Raw genomic sequence first — 26,623 nt, 5'->3', positions numbered from 1 at the left:
TGCTTTCTTCCAGAGCGCAAACAACCACCTTCCTTTGCAAGAAAATTAAAGGACCTCGAGCATCCTGCTGGTTTACCCCTTAAGCTTATGTGTCGTCTCAATGGCTCAGAGCCCATCACTGTCACTTGGCACAAAGACGGTGTGCAGCTGAAGGATGACCACACTATGCACACATCCTTTGTCGATAACGTTGCGGTGCTGCAGCTGGTGCGAACCGAGATGAGTCACACTGGGCAATACTCCTGCACAGCCACCAACTCTGTGGGCACTGCCACCTCAAGTGCTAGGCTCACAGTGGCAGGTGTGTTGGCTTACAGAMCTTTTGTTTGGATCACAGGCTTCTCCCTCTTATTTCATGCATGCGATGGTATCTCTGTGTTGGATTAGCCTTTTTCTGAGGTATGAGTATTACTTGGTTTTCTTGTGTTTCTAGAACCCAAGCAAGCACCTGTGTTTGACATCAAACCAGAATCCATTGATGTGCCTTTTGGAGAAAGTGCTGACTTTGAATGTCACGTTACGGGAGCCCAGCCAATCCACATAACCTGGTCCAAGGATGGTCAGGAGATCCGAACTGGGCGAAATTACAACATTACYTTCACAGACAACACAGCTCACCTTCGAGTGCTCAGAGTGGGTAAAGGAGACTCTGGCCAATATACTTGCCAAGCTAGTAATGAAGCTGGGAAGGACTTTTGCTCAGCCCAACTCAGTGTCAAAGGTATTAAGATTGAATCACCTTTGTTTGTGTGTTTTCTTTTTCTTGGGTAAGAGGTCTCTTTGTCTTTGATCTTCTACCATTTCTAGTTTAGAAATCTATAGACAGTCGCTTTCCACACCCCAGACATAAACCATGTAATGACTTTCTCCCATCATACTGTGTAACAGCCAAAGTCTTGTGTGCCTGCAAAAAATCCCCAAACAGAAAAGCACCTGTTTGTGTGGAGAGTTGCATCACACTGCTTTTTACTTTAATACTTAAACTACAGACACTGTGGTCGTCACTCATAGCAATTGCTATGTGGAAAATGGTGGTTAGTAAAAACAGCTCTACCTTGCATTTCTTGGCCTGCATTGGTGACTCTTTCGGATTTGCTAAATATTTCAGTTARCGTTCTGAATTGTTAATTTAATCTAGACTATAAATCACTTAATTTCTTCTTAAAGAAATGTACTTTAAACGAGCGTAAGAAATTGAAACTRTCCCTACCGTGTTTTTGTTGCTCCCAGGGATGGAGGGCTTGTCAAATCTTTCATGCTGACCGGGGAACCTTGTTACTTGTTACCACTCAAAGTTAACAGCAAAATTTTACTTGGGTGGAGCAACCAACCTTTGTGTATTTTTTACAGCTGCAGCTGTGTCTGATGTGGGGGTCCAAAACTGGTAGAACATAGTTGTAGTTGTCGTCTTAACTTTCTTCACCTTGTGTGTTTTCTTGAGAGGGAACTCTGGTTATGGATGCGCCCAACTTCTGTAACAAGTTTATTTTTTTGCCTTAGTACTCTTATGCCTCCCAGAACTCTCGTTCAGCTGTAGATTGCACACGGCAAACAGGTAGGCTATAATTCTCTACATGCTTATTCTGTTCTGCAGAACCTCCCAAATTCGTCAAGAAGCCCGAAGCTTTGCGGTTCGTGAAGCAGGGGGACACAGTGCAACTTGAATGTACAATCAGTGGCACACCCGAGATCAGAATCGCGTGGTACAAAAATGATCAGGCACTCCAGGCAAGCGACAGGCTGCACATTTCCTTTGTAGACTCGGTGGCAATGCTGACCATCTCGGGTGCCACCACTGAAGATGCAGGGGATTACATCTGTGAAGCCCACAACTCTGCCGGCACAGCCAGCTGCAGCACTTCGGTCGCAGTGAAAGGTTAGCACACGGATCCGCACTCCACCACAATCTCTGGCTGCCAGCCCTGCTCCCAGCTGCACATCCCACTGCTGCTGCAGCAGCTGCTGGCTGCTGGGCCAGTGTCTCTCCAGTTGCTCCTGCATTTAAGTGCTGCTGTGCTTAAGGAGCAGAGATCAGGCAGAAAACAGCGGTGAGATCCCAGCACTATGCAGTCAGTCCTTGTCTCCCCATTCAAGTCAATTGCAGGCTGAGCAAGGCAAGCTTTTCAGATCACAAAGGAAGCATGAACTAGATGGAACAGCAGCCATGGTGAGGGAGCTGGGAATACTTTCAGCCATCCCTCTGCCTCCTCTTTATACACAGGAATCCTGACAGGAATGAAATTTAAGGCGGAAGAGGAGGCTGTGATTGTAGAGCTCTACTGATTGTAGCTTTCATGACTAGAAAGAGAGGAAGCTGGAATGTGATCCTGAAGTGCAGGGAGAGTGGCTTTTGGGGAAGGACACTGAGCAGTGACTCCAAACAGGTGCAGAAGTATCATATTTTCTGCCCTTTGCGAGTGCTGAGATTTTTTAGAGGTGAGGCCACATATTTAAAAGCTAAATATGTGTTTACAATATAAGCGTAGGCCCTCTTCCTGAATGTGTTTCCTCTTGCTACTATCCTGAAAGCCACCCAGAGAAGCAGGCTCACACATTATGATGTGATTCTTTTTTTATAGAACCACCTGTTTTTAGCAAGGTGCCAAGCCCTGTGGACACTCTTAAAGGCGCAGATGTTATCCTTCAGTGCGAGATAGCAGGCACCCCACCCTTTGAGGTGGCTTGGTTCAAGGACCGGAGGCAGGTCAGGAGCAGCAAGAAGTTCAAGGTGACAGCAAAGCACTCTGTTGCCAGTCTTCATATTCTCAATCTGGAATCTCAAGATACTGGAGAATATCAATGCAAAGCTATGAATGAGGTGGGAAGCGACACTTGCACCTGCCCAGTGAAATTCAAAGGTTTGTATGCTAGAGGATAAACACCATTGCCCTCTTTTCTTGATCTCCTGGTTGTCGTTCTTCCAGGAAAGCATGCATGAGTAACTGTCCTCTGCCTCCTTGTTTTTGCCATCAGAACCTCCACGGTTTGCCAAGAAGCTGAGTGACACTGCAATCTTCATCGGGGAGCCAACAGCCCTGCAGGCAGTAGTGGAAGGATCCTCACCAATTTCTGTTGTCTGGCTTAAGGATAAGGGTGAAGTTATTAGGGAGAGTGAAAACATTCAAATGTGGTTTATGGACAACATTGCAACTCTTGAGATTGCCAGTGCAGAGGGAACTGATGTTGGGAAGTACATCTGTCAGATCAAAAATGATGCTGGCATGCGGGAGTGCTCTGCGTTTTTGCAGGTCCTAGGTGGGTATAGCCTGCTCCACATAGGTGCTGTATCACACAGCTTGCACAATTGGCTCAGCCAGCCTTTGTATTCTGCCTGCACCCTGTGCTCACCAATTTGTGGGTAGATTTCCCTGTGACACACACACTCCTCCCTTCCTATTTCAGAACCAGCAGTCATCTTAGAGAAGACTGAGCCGATCACAGTTATGGCTGGCAATCCTTTCACCTTGGAGTGCAAAGTAGGAGGAACCCCTGAGCTTGTCACCAAGTGGTACAAAGATGGCAGAGAACTAAAGAGTGACCGCAAATACCAAATTACCTTTTTCAACAATATATCCACTTTGAAAGTATTTTCTGCAGACAGGGGAGACAGGGGTTTGTATACTTTTGAGGTGCACAATGAAGTGGGGGACAGCAGCTGCACTTCTTCAGTTGATGTTTCAGGTCAGCTCTATGTCTTTGTTGTTCACACTTGTCTTTAAAGAAAACTTTAAATTTTTCCCCTTTTCTTTCCATTGAAAGAGACCTCAACACTTATCTTGTTCTTCTGCCCTGTCCTACTTAGATCGCCTTGTTCCTCCTTCATTCTCAAGAAAACTAAAGGAAACGAATGGGGTGCTGGGATCCTCCATACTGCTGGAGTGCAAAGTGTCCGGCACAGCCCCCATTTCTGTGTCCTGGTTTCAAGATGGGAATGAGATTGCTAGTGGAGAAAAATATGAAATCTCTTTCTTGGATAATGTTTGTGCTTTGAAGTTGAATGCCCTGGATGTCACAGATACAGGGTCATATACGTGTGTGGCAGCCAACGTGGCTGGATCTGACGAATGCAGTGCCTTCTTGACTGTACAAGGTCAGTGGAAGGGTACTGCCACACCTTCAACAAAATTCTTCTTCCCTCTTCTCTTTCTTTCCTCTGGCTTCCCATGGTTTCTTTTGCACATTTTGTTTGGTTTGGGTTTGTTTTTTTTTCTCATGCTTTCTTCTTTTTTCGACTCAAACCTGCTCATTTTCCTCCCCTTGGAGACCTTCCTATTAATATCTTTGTCCCTGTTTCATTTCTTTGCRTGATCCTTAGAACCACCTTCTTTTGTGAAGACACCTGATCCCCAGGAAGTTATGCCTGGATCAAATGTGACATTCACCAGCCACATCAAGGGCAGTCCTCCCTTCAAAGTGACCTGGTTCCGAGGCATCAGGGAGCTGGTGCCAGACAGCAGCTGCTCCATCTCTCTCACTGAGTCTGTGGCACAGCTGCAGCTGTACAACGTGGAGCCAGGCCACAGCGGGGACTACGCCTGTGTGGTCACCAATGATGCTGGCAGTGTCTCATGTACAACCCAGCTCTTTGTGAAAGGTGTGTTTGGGTGTGTGCGTGAACGCACGGTTATCTTCGTTCACTCTCTGCCTGCAGCTCTTCCACAGCTGTCCCTCTTACTATTGATTTATACCTTCCCACAGAGCCTGCGGTCTTTGTGAAGAAACTAAGTGATTTCAGTGTGGAGCAGGGGAAGTCCATTGTGCTGGAAAGCAGCTACATTGGCACCCCTCCCATCTCTGTCACCTGGAAAAGAAATGGCATGCCCATTGCTCAATCTCCACGCTGCACTGTTACAGCGACTGAAAAATCTGGCATTCTTGAAATCTTCAACAGCACAAAGGATGATGAAGGCGAATATACCTGTGAAGTGGCAAATGAGGCGGGTGGGGATGTCTGCCACAGCCTTGTGTCCATTTTAGGTATCCATCACCCCGATCCCCCTAATGCACCTCGGCAATATTCTGCCTCTGCTCACCATGCTCTCTCCTTCCCTAGAACCGCCCTATTTTGTCACACAACTGGACCGTGTAGAGGTGAAGGTTGGAGAGCCCTTGGTCTTAAAATGCCAGATTGGCGGTTCACCAGAAATCAAGGTGTCCTGGTACAAAGACGACACCAAGCTCAGATCAACACAGACTTACAAAATGCACTTCAAGAACAATGTGGCAACACTGGCATTCTCCGCTGTAGAGGACAGCAACATTGGAGAATATATCTGCAAAGCAGAAAATAGCATTGGCTTTGCCACCTCCACAGCTTTGCTTGTTGCTAAAGGTGATGGGCCAAGGGCCACTCTTTTCTGGGGTAGTTTGTAGGAACTCTTTATTGTCTACAGAAAGGGGGTTTTATTAATTTCAAAGATAATTAATTCTAGGTTGGYTTCCTACTGATAGTGGTGATTATTATTGTTTTGCAGAATGTCAACTTCCCCCTACATTCACCAGAAAACTAAAAGATATTCAGGAGGTGGTTGGTGCCCCAGTGACATTTGACTGCCGCATAACTGGCTCAGAGCCTATCCAGGTGTCTTGGTACAAGGAAGGGGATCTCTTAAGCGACACTGATAACGTGCAATCAGCCTTCTTTAACAACATTGCAACTTTACAGATCTTGGAAACTAGTATGGATTACTGTGGCAAATATACTTGCTCAGCCCAAAATGCTCTGGGGACTGCCTCTTCCAGTGCCAAACTTCTCCTCACAGGTTTGTAGCTCACTGTTTAATGGCAATCTTTTTTATGTCTTTGCTGTTTTATTTCTCCACCCTTTTTCCACCCTATCCATTGTATGGTGGCCAGGGACATGGCGTGGTGAGGCAGGCTTGGTGGTGAGATCTGCCATGCTTTCCTCTTTGCAGAACACCTACAACCTCCCTTCTTTGACATCAAGCCGGTATCTATCGATGCGGCACTAGGGGAAAGCGCAACCTTTAAGTGCCACATGACTGGTTCTGCTCCCATGAAGATTACTTGGACCAGAGACAACAGAGTGATCCGTCCAGGTGGCAACTACAAAATGACACTGGTGGAAAACACTGCCAGCTTGACAGTCCTAAAAGTTGGTAAAGGGGATGCTGGACTCTACACATGTACTGCCAGCAACAGCGTTGGAAAGGAYGCATGCGCAGCTCAGCTGGCTGTACAAGGTATTGCTGCAGTCTTTAGCATTTATGAGGCTTTATTTGCAAGGCAGACACCTGGAAGTCACAGTCCTGAATGCAGGCATGTGTGACTAACARGAGGTTACACTGAGATGCCTTATTTCACTTAAATATTATTGTAATACTTAAATACTTACTGATATTTCTTCTTATCTGGTACAGTATATGATTTTTCTCATTCTTCCATTGAAACATTAACTCTCATTTATCACTCTGTTATGCCTTTACGAATGGTCCTGTTGGCTAGCAAAACCTCTTCCTAAAATTTTTCTCCAGCAGTGACAGTTGCTAGGTTGCCCAGGGGAGTGAAAGGAAACTCAAAGATATTCAGTTTACTTCTGACACTTAAAAAACTTTTCACTGCATGTGCACCTCCTGCAAATAGTTTTACTCATTCAGATTGAAAACAMTGAAAATTGGTTTTCTAAACAGCAAATTTGAAGGAATTGAGAGCAGCTTTGGTGTCAAATATCCATTCCACCCAACACTTCCCCACCTCTYGACCTTAGATTATGCCTGAGTTAAAAGGTCCCTGTTGCTTTAGCACTTTCTGTCCTCTTTTTTTTTTTCTCTTTCCTCTGTACAAATTTGGGGGGGAAGGAGGGAGGATATTCCAAGGTTAAATCATTCTACTATCTAAGACAAAAATAACACAGGAAGCTGAATCACTAATAGCAAGATTTTGTATCAATTACTTTTAAAATGCTTTATATATATCAAGCATATTTGAACCATGAACATTTTTCTTGGTGGGGGTCGGAAGAATGTGGAAGACTGAATTACCTGGATTGAGTAATAAGTAGGGATGCTGTATTATGTAGCTTGACTAACAAAATGCATTGAAAGATTATGGCAAAAAAGCAAACATCTTTAAATGATCTAAAGCTTTTTTTCCACCACTATCATAATTCTGTTTATTATTAATTATATTATTGCTAATAGCTTTATTTGAACAGAGTTACCATTCATAAAATGATCCCACAAGACCTTATTTATTTTCTTACTCTTCAAATCTTTACTCATAAAATCCTGAGGAGTTTTGATTTTTTGATCCTGAATTTACTGACACTCCCTCGAGTTCTTTAGAATTTGTACAGTTTCCCCTGAACTGTAAAATTAGTGATGTTCATTGTTTTCAGCCAATTCCTATAGAAATTGAAAGGGCAGTCTTTTGGGGTGCATTGATTTGCATGTGTTTAACTTGASCAATGCCATCTCACTGCTATGACATGCAGCCTTTAGTTTGTAGAATTATGATTTTTCATTTAATAGACCTTGAAAACCTCACAGCTGTTTATTACCTTTCTCACTTTAACATCTAATGTTCCCCATTTGTACTTTTAACAATTGCTTTATGTTCTAGAACTGCTTTACGTTCTAAATATATACCTAACTAATGTGTATGTCCTTGTTTTTTGAAAGGAGTGGAATCATTGTGACTACTCAGCAACTGTTAGCATGCAGAGAAATAACTCTTTCTCAAAGTGAAATCTGATAGTAAATTACTATGGTTCCAAGAGTCCTGATGTTAACTAACCATAATYCCTATTTTTAGAAACCCAGTAAGTTTTGTTTCTAACAACACAGGATGTTTTGGAACTGTCCCACAGGTTGAAATAATTCACAATAAATAAGATATTCTTCCTACACTTTACAGACAGTCCCACAAAGAAGCACTCCATCCTGTTTTGCAGAGAGATCTGTTTGTTGTGCCCACATTACCACCTCTTGGTTTCACTAGCTATATCTTTGATCTGTGTGCATTCAGTCTTGTGATTATAATCATCCGGATGGTACTTTTGATGAAAAGTATCAAACTTCCACTCCTTTCCTCTCCTTATGAAACAAAATGTAACCACCTGTTTTACTTTTCAGTCACAGAACATTTAACACCAATTTCTGTAATACCAGTCATCTCATAAATCTCCTTGGCATGATTGTTTCTAAGCTCTTTTGTTTGCCTCCTAAACTCCTTAACTTTTATTCCTTATGTGCAACTTTATGTTCATTTTTGCATTAAACATGTGAGGGGTTATAATGCAGATACRTTTATTGTCTATATTAATCATTAATCACAGGATATAAAGAAGTTGCTATACAGAAATGCTTTTAATAAATTTCTTGGCTGAACAAGTTGGATTATTGCATTTCCATCAGGCATTTTGATTACAAATATATTACAAGAGAATATTTTGTAAAGAAAACCACACATGTCAACTAATCTGTAGCAAATACATAAAAGGAGAGGTACAGTAGGTCAATAAAGTAAGGAAAATTTAATGAGATGAATATGGAAAACTTGTTTGATTCTCAATCTGGATTTTGGATTGATTTAAAACAATCTAAAAAAGTTTCATAGCAATTGCAAAATCAGAATTTTTGCTTAAGTCCCTAAAGTTTACAATTTCAGTTACATATATCCCTGTTTATTTAAACAATTAGTTCAATTCAAAGCATAATCTCCCCTTTTTGGCTTTCCAGAACCACCAAGGTTTATTAAGAAACTAGACTCCTCAAAACTTGTGAAAGAGCACGATTCCACAACCTATGAATGCAAAATAGGTGGATCTCCAGAAATCAAAGTCACCTGGTATAAAGGTGAAACTGAAATCCATCCCAGTGAAAAATACAGAATGTCCTTTGTGGATTCGGTGGCAGTCATTGAAATGCAGGACCTCAGTGTTGAAGACAGCAGTGACTACACTTGTGAGGCTCGGAATGCAGCRGGCAGTGCAAGCACCAGCACCACGCTGAGAGTGAAAGGTCAGAATCTCAGCGATTACCTTCCCTTTCCAGCTGCAAGAATCCTCCCTTCGGAAAAGCTCTTAAATCCCACTTTCTTCTGTCAGAGGCCAAAGTCTGTCTGACTAGATGGCAAACCTCTTGTCTCTTTCTGATCTCTGTGGCAGATAGATCTTTCTTACCTATTGTTTGTCTTTGTTATTTATTTATCATTATACTTGAATCTTCTCTCCTCTTTAATCTCTTTTCYTCAAATAACACAAATGATAACTCTTTTTTCTTTTTTCCAGCACCCCCCATTTTTACCAAGAAGCCCCATCCAGTTGAGACCTTGAAAGGGTCKGATATTCATCTGGAGTGTGAGCTTCAGGGCACTCCTCCATTCCAGATTTCATGGTATAAAGACAAGCGAGAAATTCGGAGCAGCAAGAAGTATAAGGTCATGTCTGAGAACTTCGTAGCTAGTCTTCACATTCTTAGTGTGGATACTGCAGATGTTGGTGAATATCACTGTAAGGCTGTAAATGATGTGGGAAGTGACTCCTGTATTGGYTCTGTAACACTAAGAGGTTTGTACAAAGATTGGCATCTTCCTGGTATTTCTTTSTTCCTGCCATTCTTCTCCTACTTTTCCGGCCTGGCAGGTTTTTTTACTCTTTAATGTCTTCTCTTAAATAGCGCCACCAACCTTTGTGAAGAAGCTGAGTGATCTCACTGTCATAGTTGGAGAGTCAATCGAACTGCAGGCTGCCGTACAAGGATCACAGCCCATTTCTGTTCTGTGGTTAAAAGACAAAGGGGAAATCATCAGAGAAAGCGATAACCTTTGGATCTCCTATTCAGAAAACGTTGCAACTTTGCAGATTGGAAATGCAGAACCATCCAATGCTGGGAAATACATTTGTCAGATAAAAAATGATGCTGGAGTTCAGGAATGCTTTGCCATGCTGAAAGTGCTAGGTTGGTAGCACTAAAAAAAACAAACCCACAATGTGTTTTAAGATACTTAAACATTTAAATTTTAATCACACCAATAACTATTGCATTTTTGTTTTTAAAATTTTTCTGACTTGCATTTCATTGCAGAGCCTGCAGTCATTGTAGAGAAGCCAGGCCCAGTCAAAGTTACAGCTGGAGACTCTTGTACTCTGGAATGCACAGTAGATGGCACACCAGAGCTTACTGCTAGGTGGTTTAAGGATGGTAATGAACTGTCCACTGACCATAAATATAAAATCAGTTTCTTCAATAAAGTATCTGGGCTTAAGATCCTCAATGCAACAYTAGAAGACACTGGAGAATATACTTTTGAGGTGAAAAACAGTGTTGGTAAAAGCAGCTGTACAGCTTCAGTGCATGTTTCAGGTTAGTTGACTACTCTTTTTGAATCACATCTGATCCTTTAGCTCCTTCAGATAGCAAAGTGTTTTTTGTGATTGGCAATCKAAGAGACTTGTACAATCTTAGGAGTACTTGGCATGCCACTTTGACAGGCATCAAGAGTAGACACCTACCTAAACTCTGAGGGGCAAGAAGTATTGAAAGGACTTGATATCTTCAGCTTTAACCTACATGTGATCTTGGACAGTTGGTATAATGCTGTTCCTTATGAAAAAGAACAGTAAAAATAAATGTTGTTCCTCAAAGACTGTGAATGAAAGTTCCAGCATATCCTTAACCATTAACAATTTTTCAAATATTTAGATGTGTCAGAGTGGATTGCCAAAGCAGATACAGGAAAAGAAAGGTCACTAATTTTATTATGCATGGAGAACTTCCTGCATTTCAAGAACCCTGTATGGTAATTTTTCTTTTTATTTTTATTTTGAAACAAATGCAGATCGTATTATACCTCCTTCTTTCACAAGAAAACTGAAAGAAACATATGGTCAGCTGGGTTCTTCTGCTGTGCTGGAGTGCAAAGTTTATGGGTCACCACCTATTACGGTCTCCTGGTTTCATGATGGACAAGAGATTACCAGTGGAGAGAAGTATCAGGCTACTCTTACAGACAATACCTGTTCTCTGAAAGTGAATGGACTTCAGGAATCTGATATGGGAACTTACTCATGCACTGCTACTAATGTAGCTGGGTCTGATGAATGCAGCACATATTTGAGTGTTAGAGGTCAGTATCAGTAAGAAGCCAGAGTCAGAGGGCCCAAATTTATTTTCAGAAAGATTTCATTTCTTCTTTTTTGCATATTTCTGATTACTGTGATCTTCAAAAGAAGTTCAAATGTACTTCTCTGTGTGTTTTATTTGTGTGCTTAGAACCACCATCTTTTGTGAAGAAGCCTRAACCACTGGATGTTTTATCTGGGGAAAACATAACCTTTACTAGTATCGTAAAAGGTTCCCCTCCCCTGGAAGTTAAATGGTTCAGAGGCAGTGTTGAGCTAGTACCAGGACCCAGATGCAATATCACCTTGCAAGACTCAGTTGCAGAACTGGAGCTGTTTGATGTACAACCACTTGAGAGTGGAGACTACACCTGCCAGGTCTCTAACGAGGCAGGGAAAAGTTCTTGCACAACACATCTTTTTGTCAAAGGTTTGTCCAGACTGCTGCTTCTTATGCTTCTGAAGATGATCTCTTGGCTGTAGTTAACTGGTTTTCTTCCTGTTGTTCATTATAGAACCAGCCAAATTTGTGAAGAAGGTGAATGATTTAAGTGTAGAGAAAGGGAAAAATTTAATCTTGGAATGCACGTAYATGGGTACTCCACCAATTTCAGTGACATGGAAGAAAAATGGAGTGAAAATAATGCACTCTGAGAAATGTAGCATCACCACTACAGAAACTTCCGCCATACTGGAAATCCCTAGCAGCAAACTRGAAGATCAGGGGCAGTATTCTTGTCATATTGAAAATGATTCTGGGAAAGATAATTGTCATGGTACAATCACAATACTAGGTGCGTCAAGCCAGCATCCCTTCAACTCTTATTTGAACTACTATTGGTCACCACACAGTATCTTTTCATGCTAATGGTGTGTCTTTGTCCTTCAGAACCACCTTACTTCGTTACACCCTTGGAGCCAGTGCAGGTGACTGTTGGGGATTCTGCATCCTTGCAGTGCCAGGTTGCTGGAACTCGAGAAATGATTGTATCATGGTACAAAGGCGATACAAAGCTGAGAGGAACTGCTACRGTGAAAATGCACTTTAAGAACCAAATTGCTACTCTGGTTTTCAGCCAGGTAGACAGTAGTGACAGTGGGGAGTACATCTGCAAAGTAGAAAACATTGTTGGGGAGGCCTCTTCATCATCTTTGCTTACAGTTCAAGGTGAATATTTGAATTTTAAATATAGGGAAATGGCCTATTTTTCTTAAGGATGCTCTGCTATTTTGAAAAACAATAATTGCCTCTTCCTCATAAAAYACTGTACTGTTTCTTGATGTGTAAGGCACCCTGTGGCACTCTCTTCTACTAACAAAGGCCTGCCAGTAGAGCTAATGGAAATACAGCACTTCKTGACCCCAGCTCTTCTGTACTGTTACAAGCTTCTGTATCTTCCTTCCCTGGTCAGGATATTGCCTTGATTGTTTCTAGTATTAGCAGTCCTGAGGTTCACTGGCTCTAAGTGAGAGCAGAACGACCATCTCTTTTCCTGCAACCACRTGCACAGGGCTCTTTGCATCAAGTTCAAAATAAATTATGTGCTCTAAATAGTATTTTTAGTTGGAAGTTATGAGCAAAAATACAACATACTCTTCAGTATATTAGGCAGAGTGCAGCAGTTGGTGCATATCTTTTGAAAGACCTCACTGTACAATACCTGCTTTCTTACAGAGCGTAAACTTCCTCCTTCTTTTACACGAAAATTAAGAGATGTTCATGAAACGGTTGGCTTACCGGTTGTGTTTGATTGCTGCATTGCTGGCTCAGAGCCCATTGAAGTGTCTTGGTTCAAAGACGGCGTGCRTGTCAAGGAGGACTACAACGTTCACACCTCCTTTGTAGATAACGTAGCAACTCTGCAGATTTTGAAGGCAGACAGGAGCCTCATTGGGCAGTACACCTGCACAGCTGTCAATGCTATTGGGACTGCTTCTTCTAGTGGCAGGCTTGTCCTTACAGGTCAGTGGGCTGTGGAATATTTAATGGAAATGTCTTAAAACTAAGTTTTGCTTTCTATATGGATTTAATGTTGCACAAGAGGTTCTTATTTCACGGAGTTTAAAGCAAATTGAGTTTTTTAAGTGATGATATTTTATTTCTTTCACTCTTCAGAAGGGAAAACTCCTCCATTCTTTGACATCCCTCTTACACCTGTGGATGGCATTATTGGAGAAAGTGCTGATTTTGAGTGTCACGTCTCTGGAACACAGCCTATTAAAGTCACTTGGGCAAAAGATAAGCAAGAAATAAAAACAGGAAGAAACTATCAGATCAGTTATGTAGACAACACAGCCCATTTGACCATCTTGAAAGTTGACAGGGGAGATTCTGGAACATATACGTGCTATGCTAGCAATGAAGTTGGAAAGGACTCTTGCACAGCTCARCTGGTAGTTAAAGGTACTGGATAGATAATTCACTGTGTTTACATTTTTCTTCCTGCAATTATAAAGGAAGTTGGCTTCATTACTGAGAGATAACTTTGGGAAAACTTTTGAGATGTAGCCTGAGCATACCTATGTGGAGATACCTATGTGGAGATACCTGTGAATCTTTTAAAGGAATTAGGAAGGCTCACTAATAACAATGGGAGGAGAAAGAAAACATTTTCTTTGGCCTATTTTCTTAACAGGCTCTGGCCTATTTCTTTCTTAAGAACTTGACCAAACTCTTGGGATTTTTAAAATGRTGTATGACTTAAATCAATGTAAGAGATATTTTTTTTTCAAACAGGAAAATCCACTTTGACAGTGTAARAGCAAGACTCCTGCWGTTTATCTTAGCATAACTTCACTTWAAAAATATATCCAATTTAAACAAGAGTAAATAYCAATTCCCCAATGTTCACATTTTTCTTGAAACATTGTCATTAGAATTTTTAATCKCAAGATAGTTTCATGGAATTTATGTTCTTTTTTTTACAGAACGAAAAACTCCACCTACTTTTACTAAGAAACTGTCTGAAGCAGTAGAAGAAACAGAAGGGAATGAACTTAAACTTGAGGGTCGTGTTTCTGGCTCTCAGCCTCTGACTGTTGCTTGGTATAAAAACAATCAGGAAGTCCATTCAAGCGCTCACTGTGAAATATCTTTCAAAAACAATACCTTGCTTTTGCATATAAAGACCGTAGAGCAATCAGATGCTGGTTTATACACCTGTAAAGTGTCCAATGAAGCAGGAAGYGTGTTGAGTACATCTTCCGTTGTTATCAGAGGTTGGTCGGAGTCTTATTTTTCTCTGCTTCTTGCATTTCTTTGTTTTATTTAGCTGCAAATATAKAGCTTCTCTCTTATGAGCTGGTTTTTCTTACCTGAACAGCAGTGATTTGCCTAGATAAGGACACAAAATCAAGAAATTATAATTTTTTTTGTGATTAGAACAAAACATAATTCTTTTCAAGGAGAAGCTTCTTTTTCACAATTTGTTATGACTGATTTAAAGCGAACATTGGAATGTTTGAGACATTTCTGTTGWATTTTTAATCATTCTCTTTCTGTGGAGTAACAGGGGGGTTGTGCAATTCAATCTAAGCTTGGGTACTATTGATACTGTGTTGTGGTAGCATGACACTTCATCATAATAGTGTTGAAGGAAACTGCAGGTTTATTTCTTCAAAGATCTATATACAGTTTTGCAGCCTAATAGTGCTTYAGTTCTCATACTACTTTTTGCATGTAAAGGTTCTTGCTGAGGGGATAAGGATATTTCTTGCATGTTTATATAGGAAAGACTCTGTTGTGCTCTCTTGGTATTTATTCTGCTTTCTAACATTATGATTGACATTCTCAAACTTCTGTTTATCCTCCTCCATTCCTTGCCATCGCCTTCTTAGGGATCACATGTATTTCTCTTATATTCTTGATCATACTTTGCTGAGTATTCACTCAAACATTTTCATATTCCAGAACCTCAAAAGCCTCCAGTTTTTGACCAGCCTCTTCAGCCAGCAGCAGCAGAGGAAGGTGATACCATCCAGCTTAGCTGTCATGTCCAGGGATCGCAGCCCATCCGGATTCAGTGGCTGAAGGCAGGAAGAGAAATAAGAGCTTCAGACAAATGCAACTTCAGCTTTGCCAATGGAGTAGCTGTTCTAGAACTTGCTGCAGTTACCAAATCAGATTCAGGAGAATATGTGTGCAAAGCTTCAAATGCAGCTGGCACTGATACTTGCAAATCTAAAGTGACAGTTAAAGGTACAGTAATATGAAGAGAATAGGGGCATATGATGAAAATATCAACCAAAACCCCATCCCACTTTGTTTTCTGTGGAACAAAAAAGTTAATAATCTAATAACAAGCAATTATTTACTTTAAGTTCTTTGTAAAATTGAAGAATCTGCTAAAACAGTATATAACAATAATTTATATATCAATAGTGACATAAATGGTGAGAGATCAGTGTAAAATCAATAATATATTCTTACAAAGTGATTAAGAATTTCTTTTCTAAATCTAAACACCAAATTTAAGAAAATGCAAGCWAAATGGCTGAAATTACTTAGACATGCATGTTTTATGGAAAACACCTGAAAAGCGGTGTTTATTAAAGGAAAATACAAAAGTAATTTGCGAATACGGCCTTAAAGGCTAAGTGTTTCAGGACTGTTACAGCTCTAAGATATTTTGACCTTTTAGCTGGAAGTAAATAGAGCCCTTCTGTGCAGATCTTGCTTTATCATGGCATAAAGGACACAGGAGTCCAGCAGTATGTACAAATACACTTCTTTTTCACTACATGGGTAGCCACTAGGCTAAGGACTATGTAAAAGAAAAACAAGATAATTTAACAGATCACTGATAAAAAAGTGCAAGTAATTCTCAGGGCTTAATATCTAGAAACAGATTGAAAAGAGAGTATATCACTGAAAATTGATCCATTTTGAATATGGGGCTTTTTATTTGTATGTCCATCTATGAATTGGCATCCATGGAGAGCATARATGCCCTGACTGAAGTAAATGAACAGCACAATGTGACCAACTGTGGACAGTTTCACCTGTAAAGTAAACCACAAGTTGGTTGAAACAATTTAAAACTATTTTGCATTTTCACCTCTTGCATAGTATTTTGTTCTGTCTCAGAAACTGATTTTTTTTTTTTTTACAATTCCTTCAGAAGCATCATCACACACAGACATAAACTATTACATGACGCCATCCATTATAACTGTCTGACTCTGTTTTTTTAGAAAAACCGGCAGCTGCTCCAGCAGCTAAGAAAGCAGCAGTGGAAGGCAAACTTTATTTTGTGTCAGAGCCTCAGAGTATCAAAGTCATGGAAAGTAAGAACTCTTTTCAAAACTCTTTTCATTGTCTTCTATTTACCTACACCTTTTGTTTGAGATGATGTCCCACTGTGATAAACGACTGGAAAGACTTAGCTTCCTCATTTGCATCTTTCTGCAGAGACTGTTGCAACATTTATTGCAAAAGTGGGAGGAGATCCAATTCCAAATGTTAAGTGGATGAAGGGAAAATGGAGGCAACTCAACCAGGGAGGCCGCATTATAATCCAGCAGAGAGGAGATGAAGCCAAACTAGAAATAAAGGATGCAATAAAAACTGATTCTGGCATGTACAAATGTGTAGCTTTTAACCAACATGGTGAAATTGAAACRAGTGTAAACCTGCAAGTCGAAGAAAGAAAGAAAGAAGAAGTTGTTGAAGGGGATCTCAGGGCAAAACTAAAAAGGTATATCGAAAGTTTTTATATTAATTTTCTATAAACACAGAAGAAACTTTTTTATTATACATTTCAGAACAAGATATAATTTAAAAATATTTGTTAAATATGAATAACTGTACTAAAATAGAACTAGACTAAGTTAAAGGATTCCACTGCACAGGGCAGCTCTAAGCTGATTCAATATTTCTAGGAATGAAGTGCTGTATAGTTAACTCCTGTTATTGGTTTGAATAGCACTCCAACAAAAAGAAAAGAAGAGGAAGAACAACCTATTGATATCTTGGAACTTCTCAAAAATGTAGATCCCAAAGAATATGAGAAATATGCTCGCATGTATGGAATCACAGATTTCCGTGGCCTCCTGCAAGCCTTTGAGTTACTAAAGCAAACCCAAGCAGAAGAAAGCCATAGATTGGTAAGATACTGTGTGACTGCAGCATCAGCTCTCTTTGGAGTAGCATGTTTCCCTTGGACAGATGTGATGTCACACTCTGAAGTTATGGTGTGTGCAGGAATTTCTGGTTCCTCTTTAGGTCTTTTCCTGACAGTTCTCAATTTCTTGCATGCTTAAATCCAGGAAGAATAAATGGGCCTTCTGGCTAAGTAGGTTCTGTCTTCATAACTTGACTGCAATTGTTAGAATGACAGGGTATGCTGGTTGCAGTATAGTGACATAAAATTTTATGTAGGAATGGATTCTGTGTTGGATAAACATGACATCTTGACATTTCATATCCTTTAATCTTTGAGTATATTCTGCATTTTTATAGGAAATTGAGCTCACAGAAAAAGCTCAAAGGGAAGATCAGGAGTTTGATGAACTTGTAGCTTTTATTCAGCAACGACTCTCACAAACAGAGGTAAAAYATTTTTGGACTGATTTATGAAATATTCAAACCCATAGCAGGGAACTTGAAATTAATTTAAACTAATATTTTCCAGCCTATTACTCTGATCAGAGACATTGAAAATCAGACGGTTTTAGCAGATGAGGACGCTATCTTTGAATGTGAGATTAAAATTAACTATCCAGAAATTAAACTTTCATGGTACAAGGGAACCCAGAAACTGGACTCCAATGACAAATATGAAATTAGAATTGAAGGTGATCGCCACATACTGAGAATTAGAAACTGCCAGCCTGAAGATCAGGGAAATTACAGAATAGTGTGTGGACCACATATTGCCAGTGCCAAGCTAACTGTGATTGGTAAGTGCGCTTCTGAAGTATATACTTGAATTAGTTTATAGTATTTATTCAACTCTCTGATCTCTGCTAAAATGTATGTTTTAACATGCCAATAGAACCTGCAGTTGAACGGCATCTTCATGACACCACTTTCAAGGAAGGAAAAACATGCACACTGACTTGTCAGTTCTCTATCCCAAATGCCAAGTCTCAGTGGTACAGAAATGGGAGACCCATTAAGATAGGAGGGAGATATTCAACACAAGTGTCTGACAAAGTGCACAAACTCATCATCAAGGATGTYAGAACAGAAGACGAGGGACAGTACACCTGCAAGCTTGACAGTCTAGAAACATCGGCAGATCTGGCCATTGAAGGTTTGTAAAGATACAGAATCTCTTCATTATAATAGTGATAGACAGTTTCTAGATGTTTCATTAGCAGAACAAARAGAATGTCTGAAAGACAGACTCCTWAACTTGAAAATGGACTAAATAAGAAATTTTACTGTCCTTTCTCTTTGAACAGTATGCGACATACTTGTGTAGTTTAGTATTCTTGACTAAATCATGATTTATGTGTGCCTTAGCCCATAAACAACCAGAGTCGTACTAGGTTCTATTCTCTTTGGGACTCTTATATTTTCCTTGGACTTCTTTATTCTTTATCTTTAGTTTCCCTAATKGCCTCTCTTACAAAATGTATCTGCACAGCAATCTTGTTATAGTTGTATTCTTATGTCTTCTAATCTTCATTCTTATACAYAAAACTTCATAGAAGATGGAATCCCTTTTTCTTATTCTACTTTTTCATGATCTGTGGCTATTATGTCCTTAAAATTTAGCTATTGTGATGACAACAAGAAGGAATTAGATATAGTAAATGCCATGGCAGTACAAAAAAAACTGATGTATTTTTTATTTCTAAAACAGCGGAACCAATTCAGTTCACGAAGAGCATWCAGAACATTGTTGTGAGTGAACACCAGTCTGCAACCTTCGAGTGCGAGGTGTCTTTTGATGACGCAGTTGTGACATGGTACAAAGGCCCCACTGAACTGAAAGAGAGTCCCAAGTACAGCTTCAGAAGTGAAGGTCGCTGTCATTACATGACTATTCACAATGTTAATGCAGAAGATGAAGGTAAAAATGCATGGAACATTTACGCTAGCACCATTTTTTAATCTGATCTCTTTGTCTGGTTTTAAATGATAAAAGCATATYAATATCAACATTCTTGGCTACTGCAGGTGTATATTCTGTAATTGCTCGCCTTGAGCCAAGAGGAGAAGCAAGAAGCACTGCAGARCTCTATCTGGTTACCAAAGGTTAGCAAATTTTCTAAACAAATTTGTTATCATAGACATGTGCAAATTGCTTTGTTTGAAACSTGATTCTGGCAAAATCAATAGTCCTAAAAGAAATCTAATATTCCTTTGCAGAAATCAAACTGGAGTTGAAGCCACCAGGTAAAGTTCTCAAGCACGACTGGCACAAGATCAAGCCCATATTCTTCATAGAACTAAATCATTKCTCTGCTTTTTTATTATTTTCAAACCTTTTATTCCTGGTTAGAGTAAGTAAAACCTACATGCTGAAAAGGTATTCCTCATCTACAGGAACTATTATTTTCAGAAATAATAGCAATGAACACTGAGATAAATCCATAATCAGTGACATTAATAGGCACCCTATTTTGTACAATATTAAATGCTASATTCTCCAAAACAAAGAAGTTCATTTTTATTTTAATTATTAAGGAATAGAACAATGAAGATGTACCAATTAACAGATAGGTTCTGCTCTGTSCAACTGAAAAAAAATCATCAAGGAGGCAAAATAGGCAACAACCATCTCCTTATGATATGTAGTGAGCTTCTCTGAATGTTCTTAAGGACCTACTCCAAATGTTGCAAGAATTATTTAGAAATAAAACATAACATTGTGTGGTCTGTCCAGACTGAAAGGTTAATACRATTAGTTATCTATTGGTTAGCTAGCTTGTACTTGAGGAGCAAACTACAATCCTTGATGTTGCAAAAGAGAAAAATTAAAGCACCGTCACTGTTCTTGAGGAGAGTATACTGATTTTTTTTATTAGCAGCATTTATTAATTCAGTTAAACATTTTGATTTTTTAGATGTTCCTGATGCCAAGGTTGCAGTTCCTGCTGAAAAAACAGCTGAAGGTAGGTAACAAACCATACTTGTTCCATATCTGCACTGAAGCAGAAGGCCAGTGGCAATCTCAGAGAAAAATCTGAGACAGCTCAGCCATAAAATCTAGTTAATTGCCCCTGTGAGCAAGACTTGACTTGAATAGCTTCTTAGCTGTGTGGAAGGTAAATACTATACACAGGTAGTGGTAGGAATTAATTTAATTCTCTTTTTAAGAGTCCTTTACATCATGTTTTCCTATCAGTCTGTTCTTTTGATTTTCTTTTTATTTCCATCTTACTCTGTGATCTTTCTTTTTTTAATTTTCACCTCTTCCTTTTGCCACAAAAATATCTTTTAAACAAGATATCCAAAGCTGAGGACATTCAGGGCTCAAATAAAGGTAGATTGGGGATTCCCACTCAAAAAAAAATTCTATTCAGCTGCAGTAAACTGTCAGAATAAGCACCATGTTTGTTTTCATTCTGCAGCCTGCAATACAATCACATAATTTATTTTCCCAAACCAGGATTTTTCTTAATTTTCAAGGAAATAACAAACTTAAATTTTGTTCTAAATATTTMATTTTTCCTACAAGCTGCCCCTATTCCCATTCTTCTGCCTCTTGTTCCACCTCCAGAGAAGAAAAAGCCAGGTAAAAGTCCTTACAGTATTTGAATAGTGTGTTCATGTTTCATTATGACAGTTGTATTTTGGATTTTTGTTTCTTTCTTAATGGTTTTTAATTTATTTTTTTAATATATTCTTTTTAAGCAGAGAGAATGGTTCCATTAAAGAAAGTCCCCCCAAAGGAGGCTAAAAAGGGTCCTGAAGAAGTCCCACCACCTAAAGGTAACTTTTTCTCCTTTTTTTGAAAACTTTTTTTAAAAGAATAAAATTATCTTGTGGAAACAAGGTGTTTTGTTTTGCAATAATGTGAGTCTATCACAATTATTTGATTACTCTCTTTATGTTAAAAACACACACTTAAAATCCAAGCTGATTGTGATTGCTTAAAAAATAGACCCTTCTTTAAACCATCTGTGAGGGTGAAATAATTTCATTAAATGTAAACMTCTAATATGCCTTGAAAATTCCAGGCTATTGTATGAATAATCAATTTACTTATTTTAATTTCCTGCAGTGCTACCAGAGAAGCCCAAAGAGGTCAAAGTAACATCCATGGCAAGGAGAGAAGAGATACATGAAGAAAAGAAAATACATGAAAAGCCCAAAGAAATTTATGAAGAATGGGAAGAAGATTATGGCGAAGACCATGACTATTATGTCAAGGAAGAAGGCTATGATGAAGGGGAAGAGGAATGGGAAGAAGCTTATGAGAAAAGAGAAGTGACTTATGAAGAAAAAAGAATAATTCATGAAGAAGGTATTTGAACTGTCATGTAGTTTTATTTTTTCTMTTTTCTCATATTTATTGTTAAGGCTCCAAACAATTTGAATCAGGCAGCATTTTTTTGTTTTTGTTTTTCTTAAAATATCTGGAATTGTAATATGCTGACAAATTTTAAGTGACAATTGATGATAAGACAAGGTATAACGAGGTGTGAATGCAGATGGGAATGGATCCTTTATACCTTCATTTCCAATGGACTTTGCAGATCTTTAAAACCTAAAATGAGCTAGTAGTTAGTAGTAAGGATATGTRTCATTTTTAGTACATCATATGTTCTAGATAAACTTGATTTACTTAAATGTTTCACAAATTTATTGATTGATATTAATGGCTGTTATTTTGCAATTTCTTGCATGCCATAACTGTATTGRGGATTAGTAACATATATGCTTCTAGGAACAGAATTTGGCTCTGATGGCAAACAAAACTTGGAAATAAGTAAAACATTTTACTACAACAATTGGATCTCCAAAACTCTCTGCATGTTTTTAAAATTCATTAAATTATAATGGCATAACTAAAGCTTCTCTGTCTACAGAGCTTTTAAATATTTTTTATCATTAAGTGATGTTATTGTCTTTTAAGTGACAGAAGCTCCTAAGAAACTTGTGCCTGAGCGAAAACCAACAATCACAGCTGAAAAGAAGGAAAAGAAGGAAGTAACTGTTCAAAAAGGTACGACTTCTCCACAAAAATAACAGGAAACRTGCAGATTGAGATCTCTCCATGTATTTCCTTCAAACTGAATGGTGCTGGTTGTTCACATTTCCTTGGAAAGAAACCAATTCTCTTTGTGTTGGACAGTGAGATGAGCAAGGGTCATGGCAACCCTCTCTCTTCTCTCTCCTCATATTTCTGAGCTCTCTGCTCAATGGTGGTTGAATCAAAACAAGAATYGATGGCAGAATCAAACTGAGCTTCAGTTATCCTTCCTTCTCCCTGTGTATTAGCCTTTGGCATGGGTGTAAGTTTTAAGCCAGTAAATGCTACCCTTCTGGGAAGTGTTCTCCGTTTAGATCACCACACATCCCTCAGGGAGGGTGGAACTCACTGCTGCCACCATTCACCACCAGTAAACGATGTGCTGTACAGTCCACAGCCTGCACGTTTATAACATCCTGAACAAAAAATGGGCCASTTCTATCTGATTTGTGTCCACAAAACAACTTGCAAGATTACTAAACCATAAATATATCTGAATTACTTCTAGTTGTCAAGAAACCTGTTGATGAAAAAGTGAAGATGACCACTCAGAGGGTTGCAGAAGAAAAAGTCAAACGGGCTGAGGGTAACTACTGTCTAGTTATCTTAACTTTGTCGTTCCGTGCAAATTGTGGCTTTTGTTACTTAGCTGATCTGCATATGCTTTGTCTTTACTTAACATGATCTGATCAATTTTTCAGTCTTTGAAACATCTAATAAAAGATGTTTTTCACTGAATTCTTTAGAAAGAAGATTACAAGTTTTTCTAGAGAAAATACTAAATGTAAATATTAACTACCAATGCTTTAAGAAAGGAAATGTGTATAAAACTTCACAGGGTGAAACAGTGTGTTTCGCTCTAAGCTGAAGGTGTGAAATTCCCATCTTGCTTAGATTTACACCTTGACCTTTCTATCAAGATGCCTTGGTAAATTCTTTGGTTATAAAACAAAGATGCACCTTTATTCTCTTAGTAGCTATTCCTTTTGTATAGTATTTCCCATTCTGCAGCAGGATTCTGTCAACTGCAATTCAGTGTCAGGAAATGACCTGTGTGCTAAATGCCCTGAGCTACAGAGCGCCTTTAGAATGTAGTAAWAAAAAGAAACAAACACATTCCTTATGTTGCTTTGTGGGATTCCAAGAAGCCTGGCTTAGCTGCTGAGTTAGATTATTTGTCTTGTTTGTTGTGTTTTCAACATTGCTGAGAGACACCTGTAGACTTATTTTGATTTCTTTGCTAAATATCTGACTGAGTAAAAAAATTCTAATGCCAACAGTTACCARGAAGGTTCTGCCACCAAAACCTACACCAATGGTTGTTGAGGAAACGGTTATGAAAAAGAAAGGTACAGATCAGCATCTTTGAATTGCAGCTTACATTTTTTTTCAGCGCCCTACATGTTTCTGTGCTTCTTTTGAATACATGGGCCYGTGTGTATGTGTCTGGATCTATAGCAGTAGTCATGCTGTGGCTACTCTCGGTGTTTAATTATATGTCTACCATGCTTTTGTTTTTCATAAAGTCTGTTTTTAACATACTTGAAGATAGCCTTTTGCTTCTTGTTCAAAAAAGCCTACAAGTGACTGCAGTGTGACTTAGCTTTTTCTTCATCTATTCTGCGTGCTGGCCTATCCTTACATAATAAGCATAATGTGTCYCTAGACCCAAAAATATCTTTGAAGAACCACTTTTAGAATTCTTCTGATGTACTATTTCCAAAAGCCTGTGCATGCATTTGTTTCAAATGTTTGAGTTAAAGGTGTTTTTGTCTTTAGTCTTTAACAAATACTAAATATTATACTCCTGTTTTGTGTTCAGTATTTTAGAATATGAATACTGACTGTCTAAATATGTCTATGACTTTAATGTGCAATACAAATAAAGACTTGATAAAAACTCACATGCTGACTGCCACTAATGTGGATGTAGGATATTAGATACTAAAACAAAATCCTGTCTTTAAAGTACCAACAGTAGAAACTTGGACTGTTTCAGAAGAAAAGATGTCAGTTTCTGTCCACAAAGAAGAAGAGTATTCATATGTTACAGGTATGTAAAAAACCAAAATTTTGTGCACCCAAATCAAAACAATCAATCTTACTAGACTTTCTTTTGATCTATTTTTATGTATGGCAAATTACATATTTAGACACATCGTGTATTTGTCTTTCAGTATGCCTTGCTTTTTTTGTTCCTTGTGTAATGCAGCTTCAGTTTTATTTAGCATAATAGATCGAAACATTTCAGCTATTTTATCTTAATATTGTTTAAATACTTTTCTTTGAAGAGCCAACACCACATGAGAGAACAGTTGAAGAAAGATTCTTTGAAGCTTTATACCCAGTTGAAGGTAGTTTGATTAAGGATGGGGGTCTAATCAATATTTGTTTGTTTGTTTGTTTGTTTGTTTGTTTGTTTTAATTTGGATCAGAATTTATTGTGAAAATTGCATATGTCATTCATTTTCTGGATTAATTTTTTTTTACATATTAACATATGAGTTTCAGTGACAATTATGTACGGGACACACATAATATCTTCTAAAAGTTTCTCAGATTCCATGTGGACACTGGTATTTCCTATCTCAACATTTAATATCTTTAAAATTCCTGTTGTAGCACATGAGGAAGTTGAGGAGGAGGARGAAGAAGTCATTTCTACTGAACTGGAGATCTCTCATGTTGAAGGTGAATAAAGTCTTTGCATTGACRTGCTCCATTATTCTGAATTTGCCCATTATCTGTCTTTAACACTGTTTACCAAATGATTCCAAGTCAGAACTGCGACCTTTTAATTTCTCTATGGCTCTCCTATTGAAGGTTCAAGCTCTACTGCATTTCTAAATCTTATTCTTCTTCATCACTGCTTTAAATAATTCTTTAAATGTCTTTTGAGGTTTGTTGTATCTGTTTGAAAAAAAACAGAATAGTTTTTTTTTGACATACAGTGTTTGCTTATGCACCATGTTAAGAGTAGCCTACTGTGGTTTATCAATTATTTTAACTGTCTCCTAAATGATCACCACCTGTCTCTTTAAAGTGCCTGAGAGGCGTGTTCCAGAAGAAAGAAAGCCTGTTCCCATCCCTAAAAGAGAGGCTCCACCAGCAAAAGGTACTTCTACTCCTGTAGTAAAAAAAAGAAAGTAGGAAAACCTAAACAAATTTTTCTTTTTTTGTATTATTTTTCATGTTTTCTTGAATATATTTTGGAATTTACTCTCTGTGTGTCTTTGTTTTCGCACTGTCTCCATACACATTATTTGATTTTGCATTGTCTCCATTGCACAATTTCACTTTTTCAATTGCACTATAACTTAGCTTACAACTTGAATTTGTCTCAGCTTGGACCCTTCTCTTTCTTAGCATCTTGTGCCTATCATTTGTATCTAAGTTGTGTGGTTTTTGCTGACAAGTTTTTACTTCAAGAGAGTCCTATGAAAGATGCTACTGCAGTGACTTTAACACTGGAGTTTTATAGTGTCTTTTTATAGTATCATAGTGTCTTTCCTGTGTAGTTCACATTTGTCCAAAAGGCTGTACATTGTACTGTGTTGGTTGCAGTACTCAGCTCCCTGTCCACGCCCTGTGTTCATTGTATRAAACAATCTTCGATTACTCAGATCTGGATAAGTGTTCCAAAAACTAAAGATCTCTTACTTTAACAATGTTTTCCAAAGTGCCTGAAGTCCCTAAGAAACCTGTTCCAGAAAAGAAAGTTGCTGTTGCTAAAAAGGAGGTGGCTCCCCCAGCAAAAGGTATAGCATCTTTAGAATGTGGGCTTTAACCAGTTCTGTGCTATTGTTCTCTTTTCCTAAATTCTTTTTGTGCTTTCARCACAAGCATATGATAAATGTAGTCTTTGTGTGTTGCATTGGATGTCCATTCTCACCTAAGACTTTCAAAAGCCTTAGAAAGATCACTTAAATTACTTCTAATACCTTTAGAGTTTTTAAAGGGCTAGAAAAACTGTGCCTGAAGGAAAAGTACATGTTCTTGATCCCAAAGGAGAATATCTGCATGCCAAAGATATATTTACTGAAGGAGTGCACATTACCTGCTGAGTTTTATTTTCCTGTTAGTCTGTGTGTAAGCATGTCTSTGTTAGAATTAATATTTCATGTATAATTCTCTATGCATCCATTTTTTAGACCAGGTAATAGATTTACAGCAGCTCTTTCTTCAATTAAGAAATCAGTCTTAAAGTGTTTGATAGTCTTCCAGCAACTGGTTTGATTTTGGTTTTTATCAAACTGATGTTGCTCTTGTCATATATCTTTCTATGTTAAGTGTATGAATGTGTTACATGGTGTGTCTTGATATTCTTATAAATGGATTGATGAAATCTATGATACTCCAATACATCTTTGAAATTTAGAATTCAGTTATC

At 38.6% G+C, this 26,623-nt stretch overlaps 1 protein-coding gene across 1 annotated transcript in view; it reads left to right on the top strand.

The window, feature by feature from the left end:
* The window catches only part of LOC130572206 (titin-like), a 236,009-nt gene that overhangs the window by 64,972 nt on the left and 144,414 nt on the right, over positions 1–26,623 (top strand). Inside the window, exons 71-115 of the mRNA XM_057363729.1 lie at positions 14–301; positions 434–721; positions 1,595–1,876; positions 2,580–2,858; positions 2,974–3,255; positions 3,403–3,681; positions 3,803–4,090; positions 4,316–4,594; positions 4,699–4,977; positions 5,054–5,332; positions 5,475–5,762; positions 5,916–6,203; positions 8,700–8,981; positions 9,251–9,529; positions 9,639–9,920; positions 10,047–10,325; positions 10,801–11,088; positions 11,235–11,513; positions 11,599–11,877; positions 11,973–12,251; positions 12,759–13,046; positions 13,200–13,487; positions 14,012–14,302; positions 14,994–15,281; positions 16,277–16,369; positions 16,494–16,779; positions 17,008–17,188; positions 17,544–17,633; positions 17,716–17,983; positions 18,079–18,339; positions 18,895–19,104; positions 19,212–19,289; positions 19,404–19,430; positions 20,102–20,149; positions 20,716–20,772; positions 20,892–20,969; positions 21,253–21,504; positions 22,117–22,206; positions 22,742–22,819; positions 23,514–23,582; positions 24,203–24,286; positions 24,525–24,587; positions 24,856–24,924; positions 25,277–25,348; positions 25,914–25,991. Of these exons, the coding sequence (XP_057219712.1) occupies positions 14–301; positions 434–721; positions 1,595–1,876; positions 2,580–2,858; positions 2,974–3,255; positions 3,403–3,681; positions 3,803–4,090; positions 4,316–4,594; positions 4,699–4,977; positions 5,054–5,332; positions 5,475–5,762; positions 5,916–6,203; positions 8,700–8,981; positions 9,251–9,529; positions 9,639–9,920; positions 10,047–10,325; positions 10,801–11,088; positions 11,235–11,513; positions 11,599–11,877; positions 11,973–12,251; positions 12,759–13,046; positions 13,200–13,487; positions 14,012–14,302; positions 14,994–15,281; positions 16,277–16,369; positions 16,494–16,779; positions 17,008–17,188; positions 17,544–17,633; positions 17,716–17,983; positions 18,079–18,339; positions 18,895–19,104; positions 19,212–19,289; positions 19,404–19,430; positions 20,102–20,149; positions 20,716–20,772; positions 20,892–20,969; positions 21,253–21,504; positions 22,117–22,206; positions 22,742–22,819; positions 23,514–23,582; positions 24,203–24,286; positions 24,525–24,587; positions 24,856–24,924; positions 25,277–25,348; positions 25,914–25,991 (9,333 nt within the window). The remainder of the gene's footprint in view (positions 1–13; positions 302–433; positions 722–1,594; positions 1,877–2,579; positions 2,859–2,973; positions 3,256–3,402; positions 3,682–3,802; positions 4,091–4,315; positions 4,595–4,698; positions 4,978–5,053; positions 5,333–5,474; positions 5,763–5,915; positions 6,204–8,699; positions 8,982–9,250; positions 9,530–9,638; positions 9,921–10,046; positions 10,326–10,800; positions 11,089–11,234; positions 11,514–11,598; positions 11,878–11,972; positions 12,252–12,758; positions 13,047–13,199; positions 13,488–14,011; positions 14,303–14,993; positions 15,282–16,276; positions 16,370–16,493; positions 16,780–17,007; positions 17,189–17,543; positions 17,634–17,715; positions 17,984–18,078; positions 18,340–18,894; positions 19,105–19,211; positions 19,290–19,403; positions 19,431–20,101; positions 20,150–20,715; positions 20,773–20,891; positions 20,970–21,252; positions 21,505–22,116; positions 22,207–22,741; positions 22,820–23,513; positions 23,583–24,202; positions 24,287–24,524; positions 24,588–24,855; positions 24,925–25,276; positions 25,349–25,913; positions 25,992–26,623) is intronic.

This window comes from Malurus melanocephalus, unplaced genomic scaffold, assembly GCF_030028575.1.
Source record: "Malurus melanocephalus ecotype Western Australia unplaced genomic scaffold, MMel_1.1 scaffold_30, whole genome shotgun sequence".
Taxonomy (NCBI): Eukaryota; Metazoa; Chordata; class Aves; order Passeriformes; family Maluridae; genus Malurus; species Malurus melanocephalus.
This window is presented reverse-complemented; position numbering and strand designations above follow the sequence as displayed.